Source organism: Amphiprion ocellaris, chromosome 6 (assembly GCF_022539595.1).
Source record: "Amphiprion ocellaris isolate individual 3 ecotype Okinawa chromosome 6, ASM2253959v1, whole genome shotgun sequence".
Lineage (NCBI taxonomy): Eukaryota > Metazoa > Chordata > Actinopteri > Pomacentridae > Amphiprion > Amphiprion ocellaris.
In genome coordinates this window covers 29,788,264-29,802,254 of record NC_072771.1, presented here as the reverse complement: position 1 = coordinate 29,802,254, position 13,991 = coordinate 29,788,264, and the positions used below count along the sequence as shown (strand labels likewise).

The 13,991-nt window shown below is 41.3% G+C and overlaps 2 protein-coding genes across 2 annotated transcripts; both read right to left on the bottom strand.

Annotated features, from left to right (window-relative positions):
* Window positions 1-507: 507 nt before the first annotated feature.
* Window positions 508-2,150, bottom strand: gadd45ga (growth arrest and DNA-damage-inducible, gamma a). The gene is made up of 4 exons (XM_023280926.3): window positions 1,994-2,150; window positions 1,773-1,874; window positions 1,448-1,658; window positions 508-1,290 (listed from the first exon to the last, which is right to left on the bottom strand). Exons 1-4 carry the CDS (start codon window positions 2,044-2,046, stop codon window positions 1,177-1,179), a joined length of 480 nt encoding a protein of 159 aa, XP_023136694.1. The 5' UTR covers window positions 2,047-2,150; the 3' UTR covers window positions 508-1,176.
* A 2,466-nt stretch (window positions 2,151-4,616) lies between these two features.
* creb3l3l (cAMP responsive element binding protein 3-like 3 like) lies at window positions 4,617-12,948 on the bottom strand. Its single transcript, XM_023280927.3, has 10 exons — window positions 12,791-12,948; window positions 10,034-10,174; window positions 9,435-9,828; window positions 9,156-9,265; window positions 8,908-9,000; window positions 8,396-8,502; window positions 6,905-6,973; window positions 6,709-6,793; window positions 6,502-6,595; window positions 4,617-6,347 (listed from the first exon to the last, which is right to left on the bottom strand). The coding sequence occupies exons 2-10, from the start codon at window positions 10,172-10,174 to the stop codon at window positions 5,941-5,943; spliced, it is 1,500 nt and encodes a 499-aa protein (XP_023136695.1). The 5' UTR covers window positions 12,791-12,948; the 3' UTR covers window positions 4,617-5,940.
* Between the last annotated feature and the right edge of the window lie 1,043 nt (window positions 12,949-13,991).

The window sequence follows — 13,991 nt, the reverse complement described above, 5'->3', positions numbered from 1 at the left end:
AAAATTAATGCAATACAGTCTCCCAGCTCCACTTGGATGCACAAAACTACAACTAAGCACATTTCCCACTGACACATAGATCTATTAGAACCAGCTGCCAGTGCAAGAAAAAAGAGAAAGCAGTTTGCTGAAGCCCCCCTCTCAACCTCGACCTCGATTCTACTTTCAGCAATTTTGCAGTGTCGCACAAGGCAGCTGGTCCATGAGCGGTAAAAGGTCAGTGCCTGGAGAAAACACGTCTCCAGCATCATTGTGTTGTAACTGCTCTGCTCTCCCCTTTCTTCTTTTACTCTAAATCACCCAGTCATTTGATCTTTACTTTCCTGCCACCCACATCTACTCGTTACGTCTTCAGTAGTAGTGTAATAACCCATTGTGCAACACTTCCTGATACTATGATCTGTGCAATCTGATGTAACTTCCCACATTCTGCTGCATCTCAGCTCACCTTGGGTTTGTCTGTGAAACATATTGCAAAGGAGAAATGACATTTCTGAGAAGCAAAGGTGAGTTTCATTCCAAATGTTTATTCACAAATCATTTTAAAACAAGTACAATTCAAATAAATATTGCATTGTTCTGTTTGCATATTTGCAAGTAAAAATATTTGTCCATAAAAAAGTGTCACAGCTCAAGTCAGGATTCACAAGCAACATTTCTGCTTATTCCAAGAACTTCCTGATGGCTGCCCTCAAAAAAGAAAGTAAAGTCCATTTAGACACTTTCAGATACCCTCTTCAGGACCAGCATCTGTCTTGTTCCTTTCTGATGAGATTCAGTCCAGCTTTTCATAAGTCCATTACTCGTACAGCATCGTTCACTGCGACCTTCTCTGATCTCTTCCCAGACGGCCGTTATCATCTCTAGGTTACCACTCTGCAGTACAGTCCAGCTCCTTCTCAGTGTCAATCAGGCTTTCTGTCTAGTCCACAAACACCAGACCCAGTCCATACTTGACCTCTGAACTTGAACCCTTCCACAGGGTAATCCAGAACCAATGTGCTGACCCAGAATGCACTTGAAGCTCTGGCAGAGAGGGGGATTGCAGCCACAGCCTCTTAATCCAAGACAGGTAAAGGCGGAAAGGCTCAACACCCCCTAGCTGAAGTTCAGCTTCTTGACTTTTCTTTTCATCGGCTTCTTCATCATGTGAAGCATCTTTAGGGGGATGTCACTTCAGCGTTCTGGGAGTGTGATGGTGGGCACCCAGTCGTAGACACTGCGGCTCTCCTCACAGAACAGACTCAGCTTGTCCAGAGCAGGGTCCTTCCATGGGTTTGCACTGGGGCTCTAAAATGCAAAAGAATAAAAAAGACATTTGGTATTTGAAATCAGAACACTGATGCCGTCACGCAATGACTTGGCAACGTGTGCAGAGAATTCAGACAGAAGAGTGATGCATGCATGATTCACTGGCTGCCAGCTCTCTGCCTGAGTGGGAACGTACCGTGACAAGAATGCAGTGCGCGTCCTTGGGCTCGCCGGTCTCGTCTGCACCCACGAGGTCGGCCAGGCGCTCGATGTCGTTGACGCGCACCACGTTGATGTCGTTGTCGAAGCAGAAAGCCTGGATGAGGGTGAAGTGGATCTGGAGGGCGATGTCGCACTCGTACTCCTCATCCGTGGCGAGGACGCAGAATGCCACGCTGTCTGGGTCACTGTGGGACAAGACAGCAAAGAAAGCCGGTCAGCAACTGCTCCCATGCGATCGTGCTCCAAATTTCCAAAACTCCCAACTGCGATTGAAAATTTTTACGCATCGCTATACTTACACATTCATGACTTTGGCAGATTCGTATACTCCGACTGTCAGGTAGTCCTGCGTCTTGGCAGCGACCAGCAGCTCCTCCAGGGCTGCGCCTGCACTTTGCACCCTTGACAAAGAAGAAAGACACATCATCAGCACACATTTTCAAAAAAAATGGGAAAAAATGCTGTAAAGCATCCACCAAGTTGCGCAAACAAAGCCGTATCCGTGCGTAAAAATATTTACCTATCAGTGTTTTCCATTGTGTTCTCTTGTCCGCGGATCTCTTCCAGAGTCATAGTTATAATCCAAGCGCGATCGGGGCTTTGGCGAGGTAAAATTGACTGCTGTTCTCTGTGTGGCGTCTCTCGTGTTATTCTGAGCTCGGAACAGCCTGTGGGTGGTTATATAGCAGCTCAGCGTAGTTTCTCGGCAAGGGGCGGTCTTTTCCGCTCCAGCCTCCTACCATTGGCTCGGAGCAGCCAGGGTGAGGAAAGCAAAAGTCCCCGAACAGTTTGGCTGCGCTTGTTGACAACCCCACGTGGGGCAAGATTACAACCTTTCAAGAAATCCCCCCCACCCACCACCAATGTCTCCTTTTCTTGTCAACATCCAACATCACCACAATGTAGAAAAAACCTAAAAGTCCTGTTTACGCTGGACTTTCACAGTCATTGCAAACACCAGGGCTACTGTTGATACATGTGGGTTCAATTATGCATGTTTATAAGTCATATTTAAAGAACAAGCATAGAGATCCTATGTGGTATTATAGAGTAAACAGGAATAAACACACAAACAAACAAATAGATAAACAGTCATGTTTCGATTGCAGATTGAGGTGCATTTGTGGATTATACAACTGCATCGTGTTCTTCCACAAACAGAACATATGTCAGCACATCCAGGTAACAGTGCGACCAGGTTCACCCAAAGGAAAACCGACGGAGCTTTACTGTGGGAGGACATCAGTGAAAACAGTAGCGAAATCAGTCTATTCCATGATCAGCTCTGGAACAATCTCTCAGACACTGGACTTCCCCAGCCCGGGGAATCACTGGAAAGATAAATATAGCCCATCCGAACTTTCCCTGCTCAGCCTTCCTTTGCCCTTAATAAACATTTAGTGCACCTGCATGCGCGCACACACATCAACCGACCTGTTATTCAACGTGCTGCGTTAACAGTCTGCAACACGAGTTACAGAACTGCCCTGTCCACAGGTGTAATCCAGAACCCACAGACTGACCCAGAATCCACTGGATCTGCAAGCTGACCGTCCTGACCCCGACTTCTTTCAGAGAAAAACAGCTTGTGGCCGGCACACGCCAGTTTTTTGTTCGCCCCCTGAAAAGGAAAGCTTAATTGCCAGTCTGTCTCGACGCGTGTCGTTTCTCCACGGAGAGTGGGGGAGTAAAAAAGACTTTGCATCACAACAATACGTCCTCCACCTGCTCCCGGTGCTTCCATAGAGGGATGTGAGTATGTGTGTGTATGTGCGTGCTTCCTGCGTGCGTCCCACACTCTTTATTGCCCCAATCCATTCAGCGCCCTACGGCAGATGCCCGACAGATGCGCCACGGGCCCCTCCCGAGAAAAGCGCCACGTGCCGCGGCCAGTGGTCTTTTCAGGCCGATTTATCTTATCAGGGGGATATAAGCATGTGTTTACATTCAACATCATTCCTTTTTTCAGACAGATGCCGAAGGCTGTGCGTGTTCACGGGCTGGGTGGTTGGCCCTGTCTTGAAAATATATGTCAAGTACAGTATGAGCAATCATTTATAACATGCATGAGTAATTTGAGCTTGAAAAAAATATGAAACTAATCACGAAAATTATTTTGGTCCCTAAAAAACTTTCGATAGCTGCTGCACAACTGCAATTCCAAGAATTTTGCATACTACTAAAGATTGTTTTCCACACAGGTTTCTTGGTAAATGATGAGTCAACCAATAAGCCACTTTGACATTTATTTGAATGCTAATGAAAGTGTCTACAATAACATCAGGATGACCTTTAACCTAATCTACACCATCTACAGAGCTACCGGTCACACACACACACAGCATTGAGCAGAGCTTTCAGTGTCAGAAATTTGGAGTAACACCTCCATCTGCTGGAGGAGGAGAAAGTGAACTTCCCCCTACTTACAACTAGTCTCAACATGTTGAATAAGCTCATGAGTCATGATGATTCCAACGTCCCACTTGTGACTCACCAGGTTATCCCCCCCACAGCTGAGGTAGCTGCTGAAGTCAGATCAATATTGTTTGCCAGGGGATTTGTAAGTGAAAGAGGAACAAACAAAATTTGTTTATATAACCTGGTACAATGTGAATGAACTAAATCATTGCCTTCTTTCACCACACAATGTCCCTGCATTATCTATGCGTCTGTACATGGGATAGTACATGTGAAAACCCTCTGCACTGTTTATTATGCTTGTGTGGTAAACAAAACAACAGGCCTGAATGCAGCAAGCAGATAGGAATGGGGGAAATCCCAGACTAGCTGTGAAAATCCCGGAGGTTAAATAAGAAACAGCTCTTCCCATGTGTAATTTAAGCAAAGCACCTGACTCAAATATCTAGCAGTGAAAAGGTGTGGAAAACTATTCCAGACTGTGTTCATACTGGTAAACTCATGAGTAACTTGTTTATGTAAACAGCAGTAAATTGGCACTGCTCACTTAAAGGATTTCTGGAAAAGGATTATGTAAGCTGAGCAGAGCCTGTTATACAGTCTTCTGCAGGTGAATTCATTATCAGTGGCTTCCTAATGTTGAAAAACTATGGAAAATTCATGCTAGGCATAACTAATTGTACACATATTCTTCTATTGTTCCTTAATCAATGACACTGAGCAAGTTTCATTCTGATATATAAAAAGTTTATTATTATAGATGTTCAGACATGTCTTATACATAAAGAGTTCAAATGTACAGAAAGAGCTACAATCATATATTTACATTCCATTCTTGGACTACGACAAATGTCAGTGCATTTGTTTAACATGATTAACACTTAAAATCTCATTTACAACAAAAAGTAGTTTCAATACAATTTAGATTCCATGTATTATCAACAGTAACAAAAAAAAATCACATAAAATAACAAAAATGCCTCACTGAGAAACAGCTCATTACATTTTTGAGTATATTTAACTGCAAAACAGTTCACCGAGCAAATATATCAAACCCCTTATTCTGTGCACGCAGGTGCTACGGCAGAATCAGACATGTTTAATAAAGGTAACAACTGTCCCACAAAGCTGTAAAAGTGAGCGCAGGGGTGGACTGGCATCAGCTAACAATGGCAGAGTCAAGGGTTCAGTGTCTTTTTCTGTATTTTGTCTTGCTTCACTGTACAACATAAAAACAAAGCATTCCAAAATGAAAAGGAGCATGGATACCCTTGTTACAAGGGAAATAAAAACAAACTTTACAAGTCTTCTAAATGGCCAAATGTCCTGCAATGGCTTAAGCATTACAGTGGTCAACAACCACTTCCATCAAGCTTTACGAGAATCAAGCAGCCTAACTTCTACTACGCAATAGATGTCGCCAACTATTTAGCAGTACAAACCACTGGACTACTTATTTTCATGATAATTTACTATGGCAATGTAAGCTATGATTTGGGTGAATCATTTGTGAGCAGCATATTTTAACATCTAGATCTGATGGAGGTGATCGGACAAACTGTGGTCAAATAAAGCTGTCCCCAAGATTTGGTGATAAATAATAATGCCATTGAGTTGTACTTTTACTGAAGTAATCCACTTCGTTATGAACGCTCCTGTGGTGATGCCACTGAATTTACAGATTTTGGTCGTCTACACAATGCTGTACAACAAGTTAAGAGCCCTCAGTAGCATCTGGCCTCCAGCAGGGCAGGCATATATATCACTGCAGCATTACCCTATTCTTCAAGTAGTTTACACTGCTGAAGCATGTGAATCTCTCTTTTTGCCCTCTGGAGCAAGGAAATCAGTACAAAGTGCAAATAAAGTAAGTGTGGAACGGCAGAAAGCTGTTAAAAGGAAAAAGCAGGGACAAACAGGATGATACTATATCTAGATAAATGATGGTATTTTTCCCTTCCTCCTTTTTCAAGTGTAAGTTTCCCTCTTGTACCCAAAACATGAGGAATTTGGCTCCCTCTGCTGGTTACAAGGATTAACATGTCCCTACTACATCTCATCAGAGCGGTGCTGCTGTAATATTACAGAGGGGGGGTTCCGGTCTATCCAGTTATCCTTGGACCCTGCGACCTCATATGCCACAGCAGATGCCACTACAGCATCAATTGGTCCATCCCGTATGGCCCCGACGCCGCCGGCCGGACCCGGCTTCATCTCTGCTGCCTGGCCAGGACTGGGGAAGTCTGCCGAAGAGTTGCTGTTGATGCCAGATTCCGAGTCCGGCTGCTCCACCCTCTGGTAGTCGGGAGTGTGGTTCTTCTGGCCGCCTGCGAAGATGGCTTTAACGTTATCCACCTCTGCTGGGGGCACTAGGAGAAGCTCCTCCTCCTCATGCTCCAGGTAGGATATGGCATCTGTGCTGTCTGGTGGCAGTGAGCGCAAGGTCCGGGAGAGAACTGCAATAACGAATGATAAATGGTTTCTAGTGGAGCACCAACACAGCCACATCGTTGAAAAATTAATTCACTTCACCTTGATCACACAATAGATTTAAAAAAACTAACTCGACACAATGCAAGAAAAGGCAGATATTATTTTCAGATAACTTACCTGGTGAGAGTGCGTAGAGTTCCTTCTCTTCAGTTTTTCTGCCAAATGGATTGACTGACGGGAAGATGATGAGACAGAAAGAGAGCAGGAACACCTGAAGGCCAAAAACAATGAGACGGTGAGGACAAAATACAGCAGAATGTGTTTGACACATACTATAAGAACAATAGCCATCAGAGAAATATAAGCTAAAACTGTCAAATTTACCATAACACAAGTGCTGGTGGTGCTGGCCTTCATAGTTGACATCTTCACCAAAGCCTGTAGTTTTCTCAGTTGCTCTATCAAGGAACTGCAAGAACCAAGAGGATATATTTACATTAACAGGAGTCAACAGATTCAGTAATCTGACAAGGCTAGATATGTACACATAGATGAATACAAAATATCTCAGACTACTTACATATTCTGTTTCTGAAGCATTTGGACTTTCTTCTGTAGTTCCAGGTTGTGTGCGGTGCAGATGGCGACCCTGTGGTAGACGTCAATTCAGTAGTTAAAATAGAATTCAAATGGGCGCCCGTATAGCTCAACGGGTTAAGTGAGCGACCCATGTACATGGGCTGGTCCCCGACGCAGCGGCCTGAGTTTGATTCCCGCTCACGGCCCTTTGCTGCATGTCTTCCCCCCACTCTTCTCCCTACTTTCCTCTCTGCCTCTCAAAATACACCTATCAAATAAAGCCAAAAAGGCCAAAAAAAAAAAAAGAATTCAAATGAGTTCCTCTATAAGTTCTCCTTACAGTTTGAGTTTAAGTAGCTACTATCTTTCATATATCAATAATTGTGGTACAAAGTGATCGTTGAGTTGCAGCAAGTCAACAGACAGAAAATTCATCTGCACCTATTCCAATAGTTAAATAATTGTTGAAGATGTTTTTAAAGCAAAGGTGCCGCAATGAGGATTTGATGCTTTTGTTTGCCATGCATTAATATTTGGGGGCTTTAGGTTGTAAGTAGTGTTGCTTTCGTCAACAAAAATTCTGACGAAATATCGTCGTCAACGGACCTTTATCACTTGACGAAAACGAGACAAGACGAAATAATTTCGTCTCGTCTTGTTCTGGTCAACGAAAATGAAGAGACATTTCAGCAGAGTTTTTATTTTGTAAACCGAATTTCATCTCGTTTTTATTCGTCAACAATATTGTATTATATATTTTATTATAGTTATCATCACATAACCACCATTTACGTTTCGTTTCGTCTTGTCTCGTTTTCGTCAAGTGATAAAGGTTCGTTGACGACGATATTTCGTCATAATTTTCGTTGACTAAAGCAACACTAGTTGTAAGTGAGACAAAAAACATTTAAAAGACGTCACCTCAGGCTGTGAGAAATTACAGCAGGAATTATTCACTATTCTTTGGCATTTTGTAGAAAAATAACTATTAATTTGGAAAATAAAGGACAGTTTGATAATGAAAATAATCATTAGATTATACGAAGCCAAATTCATTTTAGTCAACTGTTAAGTCATTTAAACTACAAAAAGAATTGAAAATAATCTCTAAGTTACAGCAGTTTGCCTGTAAACATGATTATTTTTTTCTTTTAGCCAACCAATTAAATCGTTTCCAGTCAAAATTGATTCGTTTTTGGTTTCAAGTTATATTTAATCATGATGCCATGCTATCCCATCATAATCTAATCCAGATGCTGGTCACAGTTTTTATTGTATTTTTTTTTTTTTTTTCAAAACTTGAGTTTTTAAGAGGCGGACCTTGTAGATTGCTATTATTAATCATTATTAAGATATTCTGAATATCATGATTAAAAAAATACACAAATAATTACCAGTGGTATTGGCCATCCAGTGTATTGTACAGAAAGTTTTTAGTAATTTTAAGAGATTTTTTTTCAAATTTTTAGACATTTTGGCCTCTTCATCTCACCTGTTTTCCAGTCCATCAACATACACCTTCTTCTTCTTGCGGCTCTCCTGAGCAGACTGCTTGTTGCGGATCTTCCTTCTGACCCTTTTCAAAGTCCTCTCCTCTGCCTGTTACACAGAGTAAAGTAGTATGTTGACATGAGGGATGACGATAAGTATAAAACAGCTCTGAGCAGCCGTTGAACAGAAAAGCCAAACCGAAAAGTTTTAATACTTTAATACTAAACTAAATGACTATTGTTCTAAGATGTAACACATACACATTTTTATGTGACCAAACAGTAAAAACACTAATGCTGTTTAAGATTACTGTAAATGTGTTACCAAAATTAGTGCAACAACAATTGCAATGTATCAGCAGAATGGGTTTTCCTTATGTTCATTACTGTATTTACGTTTTTGTAGTATTTTGCAGTTGCTAGAATCCAGTGTATTTGAAAATGCTGCACAGTGTTTATGATTAAGACAAAGTCATCTGTTTAGGTAAATACAGATGCAAAGTAAAAAAATTACCTTTGTGAGAGGCATGTGCGTGGGAATGGTTGCTCCCTCTTTTGCCAAAAGCCGCTTCTCCTCCTCAGTGAGCACAATCTCTTTAAACTGAAACTAGAGTGGAGAAAAGACACAGAGTTTTCAAAAACTTTGTCAACATGTGCATAATACATAAATGACCATCTTATCAATATTACCTGTAGGACAATATTGACACATTAACTGCAATCTGTTTTGTCTCGCTACAATAACCTTATCTGGTTACTGACCTGGTCTGTTATGTTATCCTGTGCTGAATCCTCTGCTGAGTCTTCTATGGCCAAAGTGCAGGGCAGCTCGCTGGTGATGTCCTCCTCCATTGCCTCACTCACCAGGTCATCTGTCACAAGACAATTATTGATTTTTAAAGAACTGTCTGCTTTTCTGATAAGTGCCTCTATTGTTTCTGTACTAATCCAAATTCCACATTCTTTGAATAGGTTTCATTCGCCAAGTTAATGAACACATTAAAGATTCCACAAATTTAAGAGCCCTTCAACAATACATACCCAGATCAATGAAGACGTCTGTGTCTAGCTTCTCTGCCCTCACACTCTGCAGCATGTCCATATCGCTCCCACCGCTCTGCAGCAGAGAGTAGCTGTGATCTGCCTGCACTGTTAAGGCCTCGAGGCTCTCTGTTTGCAGCTCTCCGGAAGTCAGTGCAGGGTCAGAATGCACTGGGCTGGGCTGAGAATAGCTGGGACTGGGCACAACGTCACTATCGCTGCCATGAGGACTCGGGCATCCCAGAAGATTGTTGTTTCCAGCTCCAGTGCTGCTGTCATCAGAAATGCCGCTGTCGCTGCCGAGTGGAGAATGAGAGGGACAGATGGCCTCCATGTTGTCTTCTCCATCTAACAAGCTGGACAGGAAGTCTTCTGTATCCACACCTGTCAGCATCTGGAGAAAAAAAGACAGCGTTACATTTGTTAAATTCACACAGACACACAACAAGCAAGTCATAGGGATGCTTTGCTTTTAGCTTTTCAATGAGCATGCAGTTTGTCTGGTATGTAAAAAGAAAAAAAACTAAAAACGCTGCAGTAACATCCTGAGCAATCGAACCAAATGTATTAAAGTTTAATTTCCTTTTTTTTTGCCTTACATCTTGTTCTGACAGCCAGGATTCGATGAGCCCGTTCTCATCAGGAAAAAAGGGCTCAGTAGATCCATCCTCTCCATTGTGGAACAGCAGCCCTAAGAGGTCTGTTCCATCCATGTCTGGAAGGTCCTCAGTGACTGACATCTGTAGCAAAACAGCAGCAGACAGACCACAGCAAGTTTAATATGTTACTTTTTCATAAAGTTTTATCTTATGGCATTTAGCTTTACATAAAATTCAGACAATGTTTCTACAGCACAAGTAAGACATCATTTGCTGGAATGTTTGGGTATTGCAATTTGGTGATATAGTTTACTACAAATGATTTTTTAAGTCCTTAAGTGTCATAAAGCATTTCTCTGGCAAAAAAACAAAAAAAAAAGTTAATGTATTCCTCAGTTTTATATAATCATACATTTACAGATCTACCTTTAAATTTTGGACCATTTGTCAGATAAAACAGCTATTTAAAAATAGCACTTTGGGCTCTGGGAAGTTGTGATGAGCATTAAAAGAAAAATAGGAAGACAGATGATAATGCTGCTGCCACTGATGGAAATAATTGCTAGTTGTAGCCCGACAGTCAAATGATACAATTTTCTGAACTGATTAGATAGTTCTAGCTTATTGAAATGAACAATGAATCCCTTTATACTGTTTCAAATCATATATGGCTGCATAATATATTGTTTCAACACTAACAATGAAGTGGACATGTGCTATAGTCATGTTGCAGGAAGTGCAGTATGAAGTAGGTCAAATGAGCTCTAACTACAACTCTTTTTTTTTTTTTGCTGCTGTCTACAAAAACGGAATTCACACAGTTCTCTTTTTCCATAACTGATCTACAAGAGAGGTTTGTTTGATAGAGCATAATGTATTCCTATTTAGGGGTTCTTGGATGCATTAAGTTTTACAAGACAGCGTTTGTTGGTATGCAGGCTTTACATGTGTAAAGCAAAACAACTGAGGAACAGGAGAAACACTGAAAAGGAAGATTTTGCTGTGATAAGAAAGGCAACATTTCAGTTACAGAAAGGACAATGTTCACTGACAGTAAATGCTTTTTTGGCCGCGTCTTGTTACTGGTGACACCACACAAGGACTAATTTATGTGACCATTTAAAGTAGCACCACAGAGCTCTGTATGACGAGTGCAAAGCCAGATGTAAAGCAAAAAAAAACATTTCAGATTCCTTTGCCAATGTTCCAAAACATTTCAAACAGTTCACACTCAAAAAATTACTCTGCAAAAACATTTTTTTAAATTAAAAAAATCTTTTATGCACAGGCATCCCTCTAGCAAATCACATTTATAACTTTTTCAACCTCACCCTCATGTAAATAGTCTTTTTTTAAAAATAATAATTTAAAAAATCATCTTCTGTGTATATAATGTTCTCTGCATTTTTGCACTGTGTTTCAAATTTATTCTTGTACTGCCTTCATACTTTTTTCTCCTTCAGAGCTGCTGTAATGGTGAACTTTCCTCACTGTGGGATCCAAAAAGTTTATCTTATTTCAAAATGTTTAATTCTTTTGAAATCTAGTTATTCAAGCCATTTTGTCAAAATTCCCATATTGCAATATATTTCACAAAAAATACATACTATTGTGCAGTGCTGGTATCAGTCCACATTACTATTGTATTTTAGTGGTCATATAACATGCACCATCTTTAACTAAGCATTGTAGAGGAGAGTCACAAATTAGACCCAGTGTTTAACAATAATTTTGTTAAAAGAAGGATAAAACGATTTCAAAAAACAAATATGGCAATTCAATAGACAGTAAATGTTAAGAGACAAGTAAGAAGCAAGTGTTAGAATTCAAATAAACAAGAAGTGTAGCAAATTCAAGAGATCATAGGTAAACTCTGGTAATAAACATATTTACAATATTCAGGAATGTGCAAAATATTCGCATGAGATTTCAGATATCAAGTCAAAGTAGTAGATCAGTTTTTTCACCAATGTGCAGCAGTAACGCAGAAGGAATAAAACGTGGTAGAGTAAATGGAGTGGTGGTCCAGTAAGCATCCAGACTACAGAGGACCCTGGTTCATTGGATGCTGCATTGTTGTCTGTCTTGGCCCCACGTGGAGGCTGCAGCACATGCGGAGGACGGCTTTTATTGTGCATTTAACAATATTTAGGATGAGAACCGAAAACAAACAAACAAACAAAAACAATGACACTTCCCCGTCAATGGGTTAATTACACGTAGCTTCACATTGCTTCACCTCCACGAAGGCTCTATCATGACCTCATCCTATACTGAGCCCCGCCCCCCCATGCCTTTGTCACGGGATGTGAGTACAATATCAAGCGTCAAAACAAATAATAACCTTCAGCTAATATCAGGAAACCATCCTATCTATGCAGCACTTTTTGCTGAGGTTAAATTTTAAAAAAAAAACAAGACTGCACCTCGGATGCAGAGTGCCTTTACAGAATTAAACAGAGTATTGTGTCGCATAATGTTTGTTGAAGACATGGAAGAAATGACCTACATAAAGTAGCAGTCGGTAGAAGCAAAGCGATACATGAGCTTCATAATGTAATAGGCTCAAAAATGCAGCTGCATTATTGATATCTACGGCAGAAAGCAGGAGACGTCTTAGGCCAACACCGAGGAGTCAAACGCTAACCTCAGCCTCATGATAGTCATAATCTTCATACGTCGAAGGCGTGGTCCCTCGTGGTATCAAAAACATTTAGAAACTGTGAAAACGCCATATATTGGTGTGAATTTTCTTACCGTTTGATGACAGGAGACAAAATACCATTCGAGTGAGTGGGTCTGGATGTCTTTTGGTTTCTCTATTCTGCTTTTCTTCGCTGCTACCGTCCACCGTCACAGCGCTTCCTCCCGAAACCACCTTCCAACAAGGCAAAAATTGCGTCATCGCGTAAAGGCGGAAATGAGGACGTGGTCTTTCTTGGGTGTTTCTGGGAAGTGGAGTACATTCACGTTCTGTGTCTTATACTCAAGAGCAGTCCTGATTTCAGCGCGCACACACACACACACACACACACACACACACACACACACACACACACACACACACACACACACACACACACACACACACACACACACACACACACACACACACACACACACACACACATTAATTAAACAATGTCTTTAACTGTATGCTCTGTATGCCGAATACACTATGCATCACTAAGCAATAAACTGCACTGTTTCATGTACATATATGTGTGCATATACTTCGATCAGGCAAAACATTATGACCACCTGCCTAATATTGTGGTGGTCCCCTTGATGCTGTTAAAATTCCTCTGACCCAGTGGGGCATGGACACAGGACTTCGGGGGATGTCCTGATGGCAGTGAATCCTGTGGGTCCTGTGGGTTGCAGGGTGGGACCTACCAAGATCAGGCTTGTCCTGGCACATCCCACAGATGCTCAGTAAGATTTGAATCTGGGGAGTGTGGAACCCAAGAGAACAGCTTTGCTCTGTCGTGTTCCCTGGGCCACGCCAGAGCAGTTTTTGCGGTGTGTTGGGGTGCATTGTCCTGCTGAGGGTGGCAACTGGCATCAAGCACTGCTGTTGCCATGTGGGGGTCGGGGTTGGGGGGGATTGCTCGACTTGCAGTGTTCGGTGGGTGATACATGTCAACCATCTTCATGAATGTCAGGACTCAAGGTTTCCCAGCAGAACATTTCATTATAACAAGATGATCAATGTTCTTCACTTCACCTCTCAGTGGTCATAATCTTGTGGCTAATCAGTGTATGTGTGTGTATATATAAATATAATCACGCCACAAAAACTTTTGATATGCAATATTCCATTTACCTCAGAATCATTGCCAGTATTACTTTTGACTTTTCTATTGTAAGCTAAATTTAACTTGCTTTTTTTTTTTTAAACAAGAATGTATCCTACTTACATCTCACTGCTTTTCAATTCAGCGCTGCAGTTTCTCAT